The sequence below is a fragment of the Pseudopodoces humilis genome, chromosome 4 (genome assembly GCF_049639895.1).
Source record: "Pseudopodoces humilis isolate 2021_Gansu_Grassland_sample_001 chromosome 4, ASM4963989v1, whole genome shotgun sequence".
NCBI lineage: Eukaryota > Metazoa > Chordata > Aves > Passeriformes > Paridae > Pseudopodoces > Pseudopodoces humilis.
The window spans coordinates 42,903,545-42,919,193 of NC_142203.1; the positions used below are offsets into that span (position 1 = coordinate 42,903,545).

The 15,649-nt window shown below is 36.6% G+C and overlaps 1 protein-coding gene across 1 annotated transcript; it reads left to right on the forward strand.

The window, feature by feature from the left end:
* The first annotated feature begins 866 nt into the window (after positions 1-866).
* Positions 867-15,171, forward strand: LOC148184494 (protein prune homolog 2-like). The gene is made up of 7 exons (XM_088054634.1): positions 867-956; positions 2,222-2,326; positions 2,771-2,973; positions 4,246-4,409; positions 10,997-11,149; positions 13,599-13,693; positions 15,103-15,171. Exons 1-7 carry the CDS (start codon positions 867-869, stop codon positions 15,169-15,171), a joined length of 879 nt encoding a protein of 292 aa, XP_087910760.1.
* The last annotated feature ends 478 nt before the right edge of the window (positions 15,172-15,649 follow it).

Consider the following 15,649-nt stretch of genomic DNA (forward strand, 5'->3'; position numbering starts at 1 on the left):
GCCCAGGATTTTGCTTGGGAAGACCTGTGAGAGGAAGCCTTCCATCCATGTGGCTGCTTTTCCTGAAGATGCCTGATTTAACATGCAGAAGGCTAACCAAACTAATTGTATTTGAGATGGTGAAAGAGGAAGCAGTGTTGCACATGAAAAATGAGCAGTATGCAATACTTCAGGGTTGCATGGTTATTATGCTAAAAAGCCATTCATTCAGCTCCACATGGGGAAATGAAATAATGGTGAAATCATGTATCTTGGATCTGCAAGAGGGGAAGCAGAAGAGAAGCAAGTTCTGCTCAGTGAAAAGCAGGAAAGGTGAGGAAAAAGGTACTGCTAGTCACTGTCAGTACCACAGAGGGACCTTGACAGGCTTGAGAGATTGGCCTGGGTGAACCTCAGGAACCACAAGGCCAAGGGCAAGGTGCTGCACCTGGGCCAGGCCAGTGCCAAGCAAAAACACAGGCTGGGTGGAGAGCAGCCCTGAGGAGAAAGACTTATGGGTGTGTGTTCATTATAAACTGGAAATGTGTGCCTACATCTCAGAAAGCCAAACATGTCCTGGGCTGCATCCAGAGCAGCGTGGGCAGCAGGGCCAGGGAGGGGATTCTGCCCCTCTGCTCTGCTCTGCTGAGACCTCACCTGGAACCCTGCATCCAACTCTGGGGTGCCAGCACAGGGAGCACATGGACCTGTTGGAGTCCACAGGAGATCCTTAAAATTGATCATAGGGCTAAAGCAGCTCTCTTATAAAGGCAGGTTCAGAGACTTGGGAATGTTCAGCCTGAAGATGGCTGCAGGAATACCTTAGAGCAGCATTCCATAATGTAAAGGGGAAATACAGGAAAACCGGAGAGAAACTTTTGACAAGGATGCATAGTGATAGTACAAGTGTGAATGGCCATAAACTGGAAAAGGACAGGTTTAGATTAGATATTAAGAAGAAATTCTTTACTGAGAGGGTACCGAAAAAAGGATGAGCTCATGAGCTTTATTTTTGTTCTTCATTGTGGCAAATCAATCAAATGCATGCTGCAGAGAAACATGTTACAAAAATTACATTGAAAAGAGTATATGGAGACAGTTTGCTGAAGACTTAGAGCATAAATGAATGTATCTGTTCCAGGTATTGTATTCTTCAGTAAGCTAAATCTGTCTTTCCTGAAAAATAGGGAATGGAGAATGTGTCCTGGATTTAATACTCAAACGTATTTTGATGGCTGTGTTCTATTAATGGAAAGAGAACCTAAGTCCTTATATCCAGGTAGAACTAAGACTTGACATAGAGGAAAAAGGTTAGCTTAAGAAAAATTGCACATTTATAATTATTAAGGTTAATTACATGCTTCTGTTGAAAGATTAAAATTTTGACACCCAGAATTCAAGTTAAAAGTAGCATAAAGTACATCAACCTGTACATGCCAACACAAAAACGTTTACTTTCGTGTGTTTGTTTCTGAAGCATGTCTCTTAGCATCAGGCACCTATGTTTCACAAATTAAGAAGCAGTGAAAGTAAATAAACTGTTATGTTTCCATGCAGCTAGCTTGACTGTAATGATATGCACAAGAGAAAAACTAGAAAAACTTAATCTTATGTTTTATGTGTGGTTATGAAGAAGATAGATCCTTCCCTTCAATACTTTTCTTTCACACAGTCTTCTCTTTTCCTCTTGTTGGAAAGGCTCCTAATTTTATTAAGTGAGAACAGTTCAAAACTCTTAGTACTTCAGCTGTGTTCAGCTTCTGAAGATTCAGTGTGAAAGGCAGTTGCTTTGTCTATTTACTGATTTCAGCTAAGTGAAAAGGGTAAAATTAAAATCACAACTTGCTAGGTATTATTTCCTGTGCATTTTGTTTTGTGTATTTCTACACCCTTTTTGTCTGTTTTATGAATTAATTTGTCAGGTGTTTTGAAAAGCTTTTCCGCACAGACATTGAAGCTGCTGCTTATCTGTTACTTTGCTGTGAAAGGGACTTCTGTCAGTTTCAGACCTCACTGGGTTCTAAACTATGGTGTCTTGTGAAATTTAGTTTTGGGCTTTCTTGGGAACTCTGAAGCCAAGGAATGTCTTATCCCACAAGAAGTCCACTCTTCCAGCCAGCAGTGAAAAATGCTACAACTGAGAACAAAGTCTGATATTTAACTTGTCCTTTAAAATGTCATGGTGATTTTACTTTTTTCTCATCATATCCACTCATGGCAATTGTCTTCTAATGTCTTACAGAACAGGAGCAAACGCCTGGAAAAAGTCCATGTTGTTCTTGGGAATAAACCCTGTGATTTGGATTCACTTATTTCTACCCTGGCCTATGCCTACTTTCTAGACAAGGTAAAGGAAAAATTGGACTGAGTGGTCTTAATTCACTTCTTCCAGGTTGTTATAGACATTTTATTGTCAAGTCAATTGCTGTAAAAATATCTTTTCTGGACAATGATTTTGTTGTTATCAAAAATTATTTTTAAGAGATAAATAACATTTCTTTTAATACAAAAATGAATGAGTGGTTATTAAATGGCTTATTGAGTAGCATGAAAAATCAGTCCTGTGTTTCATTCATTTTCCTATTCTGGTTTTGTAGGTACTCTGTAGGAACAGAGACAGATGAAGAAAAAAAAGTGCGAAGTACCTCTTTTTTCTTTTAATTAAGTAAAGGGGAGAAAGCCCCAAGCAGAAAATCCAGGCTGTTTCTAATTGCTCACTGTGTTCAAGTACTGTCCTGATGAAAAACAAGTCAAATTCTCACAAATGCTATGTTACTATGCTATGTTACAGGTCAGTCCTCCTGATGTTCTTTGCTTACCTGTGTTGAACATACCAAGAAGAGACTTCAGCTACTTCACTGAGACAAGATTTATTTTGGAGGAGCTGAATATCCCAGAGTCATTCCATATCTTCCGAGATGAAATCAATTTGCATCAGCTGAATGCTGAAGGGAAATTGTCTTTAACACTTGTAAACAGCAACATGCTGATGAGGTATTGTATTTTATGTACAGTAAGGTGGCTTATGTGAGTTTGAACTGTTTAAAAAATGACATTTTTTCTGTATTAATATCAATATTGTTATGTTAATACAGACCTAAAAAAAACGTATTTTTTCTCCCTTTATGTTCAATAAATGTAACAAGGTGAACATGATCTTTGCATCACTTTTAATGAAATTTCCACTTTTAAGAACCTTGTGTTTACACGCATCTGAGATTAGTTATTTTAATTTAGTTAAATAGTCTGGAAGTTTCCTGTGGCCAGTAGATAAGAGATCAGAGTTTTTTTCTGCTTCTTAGTTAGCTTTCCCTTGAGAATCTTTCACTGATTTGTAGGTACCCAGACACTTGCATATGTACTGTTAAGATGGCTGGATTATTGTGGTCCTTACCAACGACAGCCTTTCAAAAGGCTTGGAGTTGATCTCCGGAAGATCAGAGTCTGTAAACCCATAATAATCCCATCCTTAAGAGGGGCTATTTATGAGGCCATTGTGAATCCTTTATGAAGAGCTTCTTTATAATGGTATGCCTGTCTTGCCCAGAGTGAAGGATGCCATTTACTTCCAGCTGTCCTTAGAACTTCATTTAAGACAAGTAGCATCCTATGGCTCCATTGTACTCTGAGAAGTTTATAGAAGTTTATATAGACTAAAAGTAGGGAAAATATGAAGAGAGAAGTATAGGTGAATCACATAGCTGTTGGTGTGTTAAGTGCCTTCAGCTCAGTGCATCATTCAGTCCTCAGAGTAAAAATTATCTGTAAGATCTGCTTTTTGTTTTTTACTGTCACTTCCTGTATTTCTTCCTTCCAAAGAGTTACAATTAGTATTTTATTATTAAAATTAGTTTGGCTTGGTTACTGCTATTGTAAACAGAAACAAGAAGTATCTAAACACACCAAAAAATTTTTTTTTAAGTTTTCAGAATATTCAATTGGGAAAATCCTGAATCTCCTCTATATAAAGAAGGCTATTTTCAGCGCATGTAGAAATACTTTTTGTCAGTAATATTTAATAGATTTTGATGAGGGAAATGTTGTACTTAGTGATGTATCAAGCAGTAAAAGAACTCTGAACACTTAATTTTAAAAATAGCAGGTTTAGGACCCCTGTGTTATCCTTTTGCTTTATAGCAGGCTTCAGGTAGCTATGAAAATGCTGTTGTAGACCAGAATTTAAAAAAATATTTTGCACTTTTTTACTGAGTTGTCTAAGCAGCTATAAAGATAAATATATGTATAACTTCTAAATTTGCTTGATAGTGAGGATAAAAGTTTGGAATCAGCTGTTGTCAAAGTCATCAATCCAGATGAGCAATGTGACAGGAGCCTGGAGATACAAGCATGTTCTTCCTCTTTAGTCGTAAAAGAGATTCTTCAAAAGGCACCAGAGTTAATCACTCAGCAACTGGCTTATCTCCTCAGAGGTGAGAGATTACTCTTTATATTAAATACTGAAAGGTTTAATGGAGTGTTTCTGAATTTGCTCATGCAGAAAGAGTGTGATCCATTCTTTGGTTAACAATCCCTTTAAAGACCACAGGAAGCTTCATAAAAGAAGCAGGGAGTAAAGAGTTTGTTAAAGAGTAACATTATATTGAATATTAAAAATGTGCATTTAAAAATAGGCATGAGAGGTCTTTGCTGTATCACTAGACAAGAATATTAAATGAAGCTGTCGACATACCAGCTGGGTAGCTGGGAAAGCTGTGCAGTTCGTTGATTCCAGGGGCATTGTGGACAGCAATATGGATTGGAATCTAATATTTACAAGTTAAAGCTTCTCCCTCCCAATGGTTGTACTTTTTTATAGAATGATGTTTTTAATGGTGTGATGCAAAACTTTTTCTGTTTAAAAACAGTGTTACCAAATCTTCATTGCATTCTGCTTTCCTTTTGTACTGGGTATGTCCAGTAGAGTACAAAGTGAGGGTGGGCTTCAACAGTCAGAAGTATTTTCTTCTCTGTCTTGAAAGTTCATAATTTGTATTCATTTTTTTAGTTTATTTGCTGCAGCAGAGCTTTCCAGTTGGAAATAAAACTGGCGTTGAAAAGAGCAGTCACTGCTTTTAAGTTACTTACTGAATTTTAATAATGTTCAATGAATTTCATAGGTTTTAAGTTTTAATTATGTGAAACTGCTAAATATCCTTTTACGAAATTAATGTGGGCATGTTTAATGAGGATTATGAAAACTTGTCTACGTTTAGACTTCAGAAGCAACTAGAATCTTGGTGAGTCACTATACTCATCACTGTGATAACTAAGAAGTATGTTATAAGAAATGACAAAGATGAATATTTTTCAGAAATATTCCAAAAATATTTGCTTCAATAAGCATTAACAGTAATACAGCATTTAGCTGGCCATTACAGTATCTTTCCATGCTAACAAGCTTTAGTTAACTTGCCATGAAATGTTTTTGTAAGCTCCAAATTTCTGTTGAGTAGCTCTCCAGGAATCTGAGCAAATGACCAAGCATAATAATTGGTTTTGGAGGCAGAACAGAAAAGGGTTTTTGAGGAATATCAGGATACTTGTTTGTTGGTGGAGTGTTAGGAGGGAGAGTTAAAATGTTCAAGAACATGTTCAAGTACTGTATGTGGATGTGTCAGCATGTTTTGTGCCTCTAATCTGTATCCAAATTAAAATATTTATGCTTTTATTAGTGTTTGCATAGTGCTTCCAGCTTTGGGAAATACAGTGGCTAATTTATTTATTTTTTTTTTTATCAATGGCCAATTACATTTTGATTATTAAATTTGGTAGTGCATGTTTGAGGAACTTAGTGGATAAAAAGTCCCTGCATACCTTCTTCTGCATGGTATGAGAAGAAGCCTAGGCAAAGCCTAGGGTACAAAACACAGTTGCACTTGAGACTGGATGCTTTTCTACTTCTCCCAGCAGCACAGCTTGTACAAATAAAAAGTGAAACAGTGCAGCAAGTACTCTCGGTCTCTTAAAACAGAAAAAGTTTTTGTTACTTAAGAATATTTCATTACAAATTTAGAAAAGTCAGTGGTTTTGATGAGATTAATTAAAAAAAAATTAAAAAGTCATAGATACTAATGTGTGTAAATGACAGATCAAACTAAAACAGTCAGAAAATAAGAGATGAGCTACAGCCTGCCAGGTCTATGTTTTGGTTCCCTGTATATATTATGGTCTTTTATTATGAGGTATAGCTTCTTAAATTCATCTCACCATACCATAGGGAACAAAGGGACTGTGTATCATGGAAGGAGGGCTGGCTCTTTTCATTCCCACAAGTGACAGATGAGTACGTAGAGGTTTGCAGGTTGTCATCTTTCTCTGGGGGCACTTCACAGGTACAGAGGCTGCAAAATACTGTGATTTTCACCTTTTGTTATGTTACTTCCAGTGTAAATCTGTATATAGTTATAATTTCAGATTAAGTTGAGAAGGCCAAAGTAGAAGTCAGAGTGCTAAGAGTTAGGATTTTATTTTCGTAAAAATGCTGAGAGATGCTGCTATCTGAGTCTTTGAGCTGGGAGGCCCTCTTTCATTTTCTGACTTTCCAGTGAGTATTTTGCTGGTAGACTTTTAAGATAAAAGAAAATCTCATGTTTTAATAATGGTCATGTAGTGATCAAGACAGCTTCATTTGTTGACTGTTTTTGAAACTTTTTTTCTTAAAGTCTGTTAGCAATTTTTAAGTTTTAATAAAAAAGCAAATGTTTATATATATATAAATTGCACCTTTGACCAAAATTCACCTGCCTGTCAATGTTTAAAAAACAGCAACAGCAGCAACAACAACAACTTGCAAGAGAAAAGGTATTTCCTCTGAAACCGAGCATTATTCATTTAGGCATTTTTCTATTTAAAGAATAATTTTTTTTTAGAGGAGTACTTTTCTGGTCTCTTTGTCTCCTTATCGGATGTTATATAAGCTAATTCTACGCTTGTGTTTTTGAGTAGAGCCTGCTTGGGGAATCAGTGTTATACAGCCATATTTGCCTTACGTTAGAGCTAGTGCTGTCCCTGGATTTGTGCCAGAAGCAAACAATTACAGAACCTGCCAGAGTCCTAGGCCTGTATTATTTTATTTCCCAAGAGATGTTTATAAGGGGACTGTTGCCAAACTCAAGATCCATTAAACTGCTGAATCATTACATTCTCTGTTGCAGCCAGCTGGCAAGGATGTTATTCCAGGCACTCACTGTCAGGTATCTTGGGTCAATGCACTCTCAAAAATGCCTCTTTATGTTTATTTGTATAAGGCCTTGAAGGATGCCACAAGGTGCAAACCACAACATGTAAATATAGACAGATTTCCAGCAAGAGCGTCAGCAATTTTTTTAATGTGAATCTGCTTTTGCTAGTGATGAGCTGCATAGCTGAGGTATTTTCATGCCATGTTGGGGCAGTCTGACTTTCAGTAGAGAAGACTAGTTTGTTATTCTAGCCACCCAGACAAATGTTAAGAAATGCCCTTTTAAGGACTTTGGGGATTATGCCAGTATTTTTTTTTTGTTCTGTCTTGTACATTGATCCAATGATTCACATGCTCCCTCATTGATGCATCCTTAATATATATGCCAGGAAGAAAGAATCATTTTGACCTGCAACAAGCACTTCACTTACTTGGACTGACACTTCTTTTCAATATATGGAAGCAGGTTTTGTTGGAGGCAGTGCTCCTCCTCTCTTTTCCCCAGTTACATTTTATTCCAGCTTCATTGCATTTCCTGTTAATTACTGTAAAGATTGCTTACTTGGGTATATTTACAATTTTGGTTTGCTGTTTTCGGCGCGGAGGGTGGGGAGTGGTGCATGAAGAGTGTTGAGGTGTACTTTCCATAAGGGACTGTTGGTTTTCCTCTTTTCCCTGTCCTTTATTTTTACAGGTTATGGAACAAAACCTTGACAGGAGAAATGCCTGTGTTTTCATTGTACTGTTTCTCTCAGCTATAAACTTATAATTCAGGAGATGCTTTTGCTGTTCTTAATGTTTTCCCAAAACGACTTCTGCCTTCATTAGATCATGTTTAATATTAATGCACAGCAATTGCTTTTGGCAAAACTAATGCTTTGCTTTCAAACTGCTTTGCAAAAAAAGAATAAAATGCACATTTTTTAAGAGCCTTAGCCTATTTTCTAGTGACCTCTTCAGAAAAAAAAATGTGAAGTGTGATGTACGCAAGATATAATATTGAATCTTGTATTGCCTATTATATATATATTTTTCTCTGTTTTTAAGCAGACAGCAGCCACCATTCTGCTTTCAGAAACCCTGGGGGAGTTGCACCAACACTCAGGAAAATCTGCAGGAGGTTTCTGAGACCATGTGTTGCTTTACAGCAGGTTTTTATAAGACAGCACATGACTAAATGAACTAATGACCTTTGGTCAAGCAAAAGTAACTTAAGTGAACTCTTTTGCTAGGCTGTCTGGAATTTTAACTCTCACAGGAATGCTGAGGATGCCTGAGGAGGAAAGGTGTGCCTTTCTTTCCTGGTAATGAGGACAGTTTTGAAGAACAGTCATAGTATTAAAGGACAAGTAAATGTTGATCTTAGGGCTTGCTGACACCCTAGTAATTTGAGAATTATCCTTTTCTGGCTTGCATCCTAGTAGAAAAGTTATCAATTGCAAGCACTACAGTATTGGTGTGACTAGTGACAAAACCAGAGCTTTTTAAAAACCTTTCTAAGGTGTCTGCCTATTGTGAGTGAAGGTTGCATCACGTTGACTTCCAGATTGGTGAGCTTGGTTGGATATACAGCTCACACCTTTTGTTCTTCTACATTTTCCCTGTATGTTTGTACTAGGATTTTCTCTTCTTCATCTTACCCAAATACTCTATTCCCTGAAGCTCACACAGCTGTGGTAAAAGTTCCATGCATTGTGTATCTGAGGTTCTCTGCAGATGGACAGACTGCCTGACTCATCCTAATGCTGCCGGAGGGCTTTATGGTGTATGCTGCAGCCTCCCTCCAGTGTGTGTGATGAATTTGAGCACACATTGTAGATCCAGAACTTTCTGCTAGGGTCTCCATTTCCTTTGTGTGTGCATGAGCAATTTCCCTTTTTGGGAAAGGGAAGAAAACAAGCAGAAAATCACTGTTGCTAAAATACTTTATGCATCCTGGTCCCTGGGTCTGCCATATACCCAGATGCAGCTCTGTGCTTACTGAAAGCATGTTGTGGGGTGTTTCACTCATTCTGGTCACCACTATTTCCAACCTATAGAATATCCCTCAAGAGTATATATGTAGCACAAGCACTGTTATCTGTGGAGCTGAACAACAAAGGGATATTTTTAGATGAATTACCATGGAGGGTGCTGGTTGAGAAAATTTCTTCCTGTTAGAGGGACTGAAAATTCGGCCTTGATAATGGGTATAGATATCTGGGTACTTTATATATCAGTTATTTACCTACAGGAATTTGAAATCTGCTTGTTATGTTGTGTACCTAAATTTAGAAATAGCAATCTGGATCAGTATACATGATTTTCATGCAGTCTGTATTTATAGAGTATTTTTAATACTATTAAACAGAGCAGGAACATTGTCTTAAAGTGATTGAGAGACTGACATAGAGAGTTGCTGCAAATTGAAAGAATATTGGCAGTTACAGTATCTGTAATAGAAACATAGACTGGAATGTCATGTATTTGTATTTAATTCCAGAAATTAGTATCTGATGGGGAGCAGCTTTTGGCTTGTTAAGCATTATTTATTATTTAATCCACACAGGATTTGTTTAATAAGGGTGTGTATACCCTTTATAATGGCACAATTATTTTGTGTTGCAAGAGGTTTGTAAATTTTGAAGAAATGCCATTTGTTATTTCATGTGATGATATTGTAGGAGAAAAGGAAAATTAATATATAGTAGATGTAGTAGATGTTTGGATCCTAGCTCATCTGGTGAGATTGAGGGTGGCAGTGTCAAGGTTTTTCATTTACTCTTTTTTGCTCTGTGCTAAAGCCTAAGCTCTTTGTTTTGTAGTCACTATCTAACACATTTATTGTACTTATTGTACTCGATTGCTCATTGACCCAGCATAATGCAATGAAATCATACACTTGTTTGAAATTCTTGTGCACAGTAGAATACTAAATAATTTCAAGGCTGAAGTATAAGATTTTATTATCCTGAATTTACTGTGAGTGATTGGAAGAAAACACTATTTTTGGGTATATTGATAAATGGAATCCCAGTCTCCAGGGAATGGAAGGGGTGACTTAATGTGCAGCACGTAGTTTGTCGGAAAAGACATCACTCTCACTTCCATATTGTAAGACAATTCCAATCACTATGAAGTTATTTACTGGGTTATGTTTCTCTTAAATTTTAAAATTTTGGTTGTCTGAATTGGTGTTTTTTTGGTATGTCTGTTGACAAGAATTAGCCAGAGTCCGTTACACTGCAGTGACCAATGACTTTAAGATCATTTAGTTCAAACACCACTGCCATGAGCAGGGACACCTTTCACTATCCAGGTTGCTCAGAGCCTGGTCCAACCTGGCCTTGGGCACTTCCAGGGATGGGGCATCTCCATATTCTCTGGGCAGCCTGTTCTGGTGGCTCACCATCCTCACAGCAGAGTATTTCTTCCTTACGTCCATTGTCAGAATTCACTGACACGTCTGTAGAAGGAAGGCTGACAGTGTGGATTTATGTGTCAAAACACACCAGCACTTGGTCTAATGCCTGGAGAGAGGAGAACGTAGGGTGGTGTTAGTCCATCAGCTGCTGCTGGCTGTGCTGCACTGCCCTGTTAGTGTACAGAAGCACGCTGCACCCTGTGGCAGCCCTGGGACCAGACAATTAGCTGTAGCAGAGGTACTGAGGAGGCAGCCAGTTCTGATCTAGGAGCTTCATGTTAGAAGGATGTTTCTGTGTGAATTCAGTGAGCTCTCAGTGGAAACAACCTCCAAGAAGGAATGGGCTTGGGAAGCAATACAGTAAAACTTCTGTTTCAATAGTTCCTCTTTGATATTTACAAAGACATTGATTTTTTTGTCTTTCAATATTTCAGGGAGCATTCTCTTCAAGTGCATGTCTTTGGAAACTGACAATATGACAGAGCAGCAGGAGAAAGTACTGTCCACCTTGGAGGAAAGGTTTCCAGATCTTCCCCCACGAGAGGAAATTATCTCTGTTCTCCAGGAAACGCAGTTTAATGCCCAAGGTAGTGCAACTTCCTTCCATTTTTCAGACCTGTTACAAATTTATTTGTGTAACTTATCAGAATATTGTCTGTGGTGAAAATAGATGCAGCATGCTATCTTCATTGACAGTTAAATGTTGTATATTAATTTTAAACTAAGTTGCTTACATTCTAAATCATGGAATTATGATTTCTTTTGAGGAACTACTTAGCTCATAAATAATATTTCATTGTTTTTGCAGATAAAGTTAACAATTCATTTTTTATATTGCTTTTACAAGTATAAGCTCATCAATTTATGTTGATTCACATGGACATAAAAAATGTGTCAGCCCATGGGCAGAAATTGTGTTGCAATTGCCTATGTGGTGTGGAAGTAGATTTTGTTTTATGACACAGATTTACTGAGGGCTGTGTACAGGTGAAGTGAATTTGACATCAGACTCACATTGATGATGCAGTGGGAAAGTTGCAATTCTTTTCCTTTCTTCTGATAGAAATACCAAATAGAAATATTCAGTGATCTAAAGTGGCAATGTTTGGACCCAAAATTTAGTAGCAGGCTTTTGAAGAGATGCCTTGAAAGCTGAAGAAGATTGTTGCAATAACTCTTGCATTTTTTTACTGATATTTGCTGCCAAGCTTTTACCAAAGAGTAAGTATTAAATTCGTAGGGATATTTCTCTGTTAGATACATCAGGTAAGCACAGGGTCCATGCAGATTAAGGGTCTTTTTTTGTTCTCTATCTTCCCATATGCAGAAAGTAGTCGTTGAAATTCAGACCATCAGTCTGAGACAGCTGCCCTGTCTGGTAGATAAAGACAGAATTTGCCCTTTCTTTCAGTGAGATTACAAGTTAATTTAGTTCAGGTCTATAACCGTTCACATGATTTCTCCTAAGTTCAAGAAATCATAGTTCTGGAATGAGCTGTATGCAGTCTAGATTGGAAAGTGGCAGTGAAAGTGGCTTTTATGGAAGTCAGTACTTAGTTCTGCCAGTTGCCAAGGAAAATGGTTTAATACTGTTTGTCATGAAGTTTTCTGTAATAGCAAATGCGAAACTTGGACAAGTATGTGTAGTGGGTCTAGTCTGCATGGTCCTGGTTGCCAGTAATTTATATATGTCACATGAGGCATGGGGAGGGTACTGTCCTCCACTCTTTTTTATTTTTTTTTGCTTATAGCTTCTGTTTTTGATGTATTACAAGGTACATATTTACTGTGTATTCATATTACAGATGCACATATTGCATGTGACACTTCTTTTAGTAGGATGTTGCTAAGTTTCAGGAGCCCCTATGTAACTTCTGCTAAGTATTTTACCTTATTTACCTGTTACTTGAGGCAACATTAGGACAATTGAGCCAAAAAAAATTCTGTTTCTGGCAGAATTAATGATTTATTGGCTTGAATTCATTTGTTATTTGAGGCACAATATGTTGCAGCCCCCCAGAAAGTCTACAGGTTATATACAAAAATTTTTACATGACAGATGTGTAAATGTTCGTCTTGTCATTGGACTGACTGCAGTAGCTGGACTCAAAGAACAGTAATGAAAGGATTAATTTCTTTGACTCAAGTTGGTATTTGTTTCCCTCTTGAAAATCATTTATACAAACATGTGGTGGATGCTAAACTGCTGTGCCTTAAAGGTTGGTGGACATTTTAGATGGCTTGAAGCATTCTTTACACAGACATTTGGCTATCAGGTCTGCGTTGCAGTCATATGATGTAGTTATGTTCCTCTACATAATATGTATTTGTTTTGGACAAACATGTTCAGTGAGGGAAACTAGCCACCTGGATTTTCAATACCTTGTGCTTAAACTTACCAATGTGTCTGGTTGCAGTTCTTGTTTTACGCCATTGTTTCTGATGAGAGTGTTTCTGTGGTTCATAAACATACACTTCGTTCATGAATGATTCGATGTACATAAGAAAAACCCATTGGTGTTACCGATTTGTGAAGATGGTCAGAAAGATTGAATGGTTGTGTTTACAGAGTATCTAAAATGCCTTGATTTTGAATATTTCATAAACACCATAATAGTCCACAGGTGCTTTCCATTATATTACTTATTTCAGAAGTAATTTTATATTTGTGATTTCATATTAGACCATGGAAATTGTCTAGCTAGACATTTATCATCAGCTGGAAGTATGTTCACTTCAAAAATTCAGTGTTCACACAAGAACACAGGTGTTGCAGGAGACTTAATTCTTCATACTTGTTGTTAGTGTGTGTCCTCCTTTAAATTGCTTTCTTTCTTAAAAAAAAAAAAAAAATCCCTCTAGAAACATTAAGCATTGAAATATTAATGTTAATTAATTTTCTCATGTGATGTTCTGAAGTACAGAAAGAAGGTTCAGCATTAAGGTAAGGTCTAAGCTGTGTTTTTAACTTACGTTGATGCATCTGTCTGCTCCAGATAATTGTATAAATGGAAAATTGTTTCTTTTCTTAAACAGGTGCAAGTATTGAGGAGGTTATGCTCAAGGATCTCAGGGAGATTTCAGATGGAGAAATCAAAGTAGCAATTAGCACTGTGTACATGACACTGGAGGTAAGACAAAACTTAAAACATGTTTAACAGCCTGATTGCGTATGGAGATGGTTCTTTAAAAGAAATTGTGAACAAGTTGTTTTCTCAGTATTTTTTGCAGTATGAACAGAATTTTCAGTGATTTAATTAACTTTGAGAGAACTAGTAGATTTTTGTTGTCTGACTTTCATTGTTATGATATTATGATTATTCCCTCCCTTTAGATTGTACCATGGTGTGTTAAAAACAGTGGCATAAACAAGTTGGAACCTTTGCATGAATTGAAGGTGTGAGCTTTCTACCTTGATCTGAAGGAGAGTTACATATTTCTGGATATTATGTAAAAATATTATTTTTAAAAAATGAATGCTTAGATCACTGAACAAGTATGACATGATGCTGTTATTTCTCACTGAAGTTTGCGTACTGGCATATTGATTAGTAATAAAACCTAAGTGGTCTGAAAAAAAATCAGTAACTTAAGCATCTTTATATAGTATGTGTTTGTAATTTTCAGTCCCTTCATTTGCATGAAGGTCACCTATACAAAAGTATTTGAAATGTAAAAGAAATTTTTGTCTACTTTTGCACTAAATCCAAACTATCTTTTTTTACGTCAAATGCTACTAGAAAAAAAAAAAAAATCTCTTGAATAGTTCTTGCCTTGTATGTCCTAAGAGATTTCTTAGTATGTGTGTCTTGTGATGCATTTTACAAAAATGCTTCTGTGGTTGAAGGAGTTTTTGTTACAATCCAGCTAATAATTATCCATAGATTTCTGCTTGCATACTTAAATATAAAAAACAAATTGGGTAGTAAAGCTTCAAGAAATTAAGTAGAATCTATTAGTTTTGAATTAGTTGTTTCAATATTAAGCAGTCTTTACCATAAAAACAGCATTGCTTTATGAACAATAATTTGATCCTAAAAATTATGCTGAGGCTGGGCAGAAAGGGGATGGGGAAAGAATATTGTAAGATAAATCTCCAAAAAAGAAAACGGGATTTTCTAAAGTTCTTAATAAAATCCTCATCTTCTTTTGTTTTAAATATTTCTCTTTTACTCTGTTAGTTTCAGTTAATGTTGTACAGAGCCTGGAGCTAATCAGGAGCTAGCTAGCACATTGCATTTTCTTTTGTTTGTTTTATGTTTAATAACTGTGTAGAATACAGACCTTGTGTTCCACATGTCTAAGCTCCAGGTAGATCAGTCTGACCTTGTCTTTGCAACTCTATATGCTCAAATTAATTGTAACTCAGAACTTGTCTTCCTTTTGGCTGGATCTCGCAGTTTGACTTTGTCAAGAGTGGGTATTCCTAGTTCTCAAAGTAGGCAAATTTTCAACCTTTTTTCGATGAAGTGTAACATGTGATGCTGACTTAACTTGGAAGTTAAGCAGTAAATGTTTCATAATTGTTTTTCTTACTTAGCTAGTGGTCATTGTGGAGGGCAGAGGAAATTTGCTTGCCTGTAAGAACAAAGTGAACGAATTTTACTGATGTTAGATGATTTTAGTCTGTTAAGTATTTTTTTTCTAGTATTTGTGATGGGATTTCTTTCTGGAGGTCACAGGTACTTTCCTTTGCTTTTTGATGGCTGTTGTTCTGCTGTGAATAGTTTGTGCCAGAAAGGACTAACTTTTCAGGGGTTTAACTGCTTTTCTTTTCCCTAGATATAATGTGTGTGAAGTTATTGGGATGGAGATGAGTTTTGAATTTGCTTCATTACAGCTCTTTGTTGAAATGTTTCCTGAACACCTTCATTTTTGGTTCTTGGCCAGCAAAATATGTTTTTTTACTCAGTTTTATTAATGATAGGGATGTAGTTACTTCACCCAGTGTCAGAAGCACAATGCGTATAAGAAAATTAATGACAAAACTGTCCAGACCTGTCTATTCAGAGTTCTGTTATGAACTCAGAATCCACAAACTGTAATGAATTTGTGATTTTCTTGGCAATAATAATGGTAGTTTGTTA

What these genes read in the sequence shown, in the direction of transcription:
- LOC148184494 (XM_088054634.1), top strand. Translation starts at nt 867, where the DNA reads ATGCATAGTGATAGTACAAGTGTGAATGGCCATAAACTGGAAAAGGAC. An exon ending in AGAAATTCTTTACTGAGAGG is followed by an intron (nt 957 to 2,221) that starts GTACCGAAAAAA and finishes AATGTCTTACAG; the next exon opens with AACAGGAGCAAACGCCTGGA. An exon ending in ATGCCTACTTTCTAGACAAG is followed by an intron (nt 2,327 to 2,770) that starts GTAAAGGAAAAA and finishes GCTATGTTACAG; the next exon opens with GTCAGTCCTCCTGATGTTCT.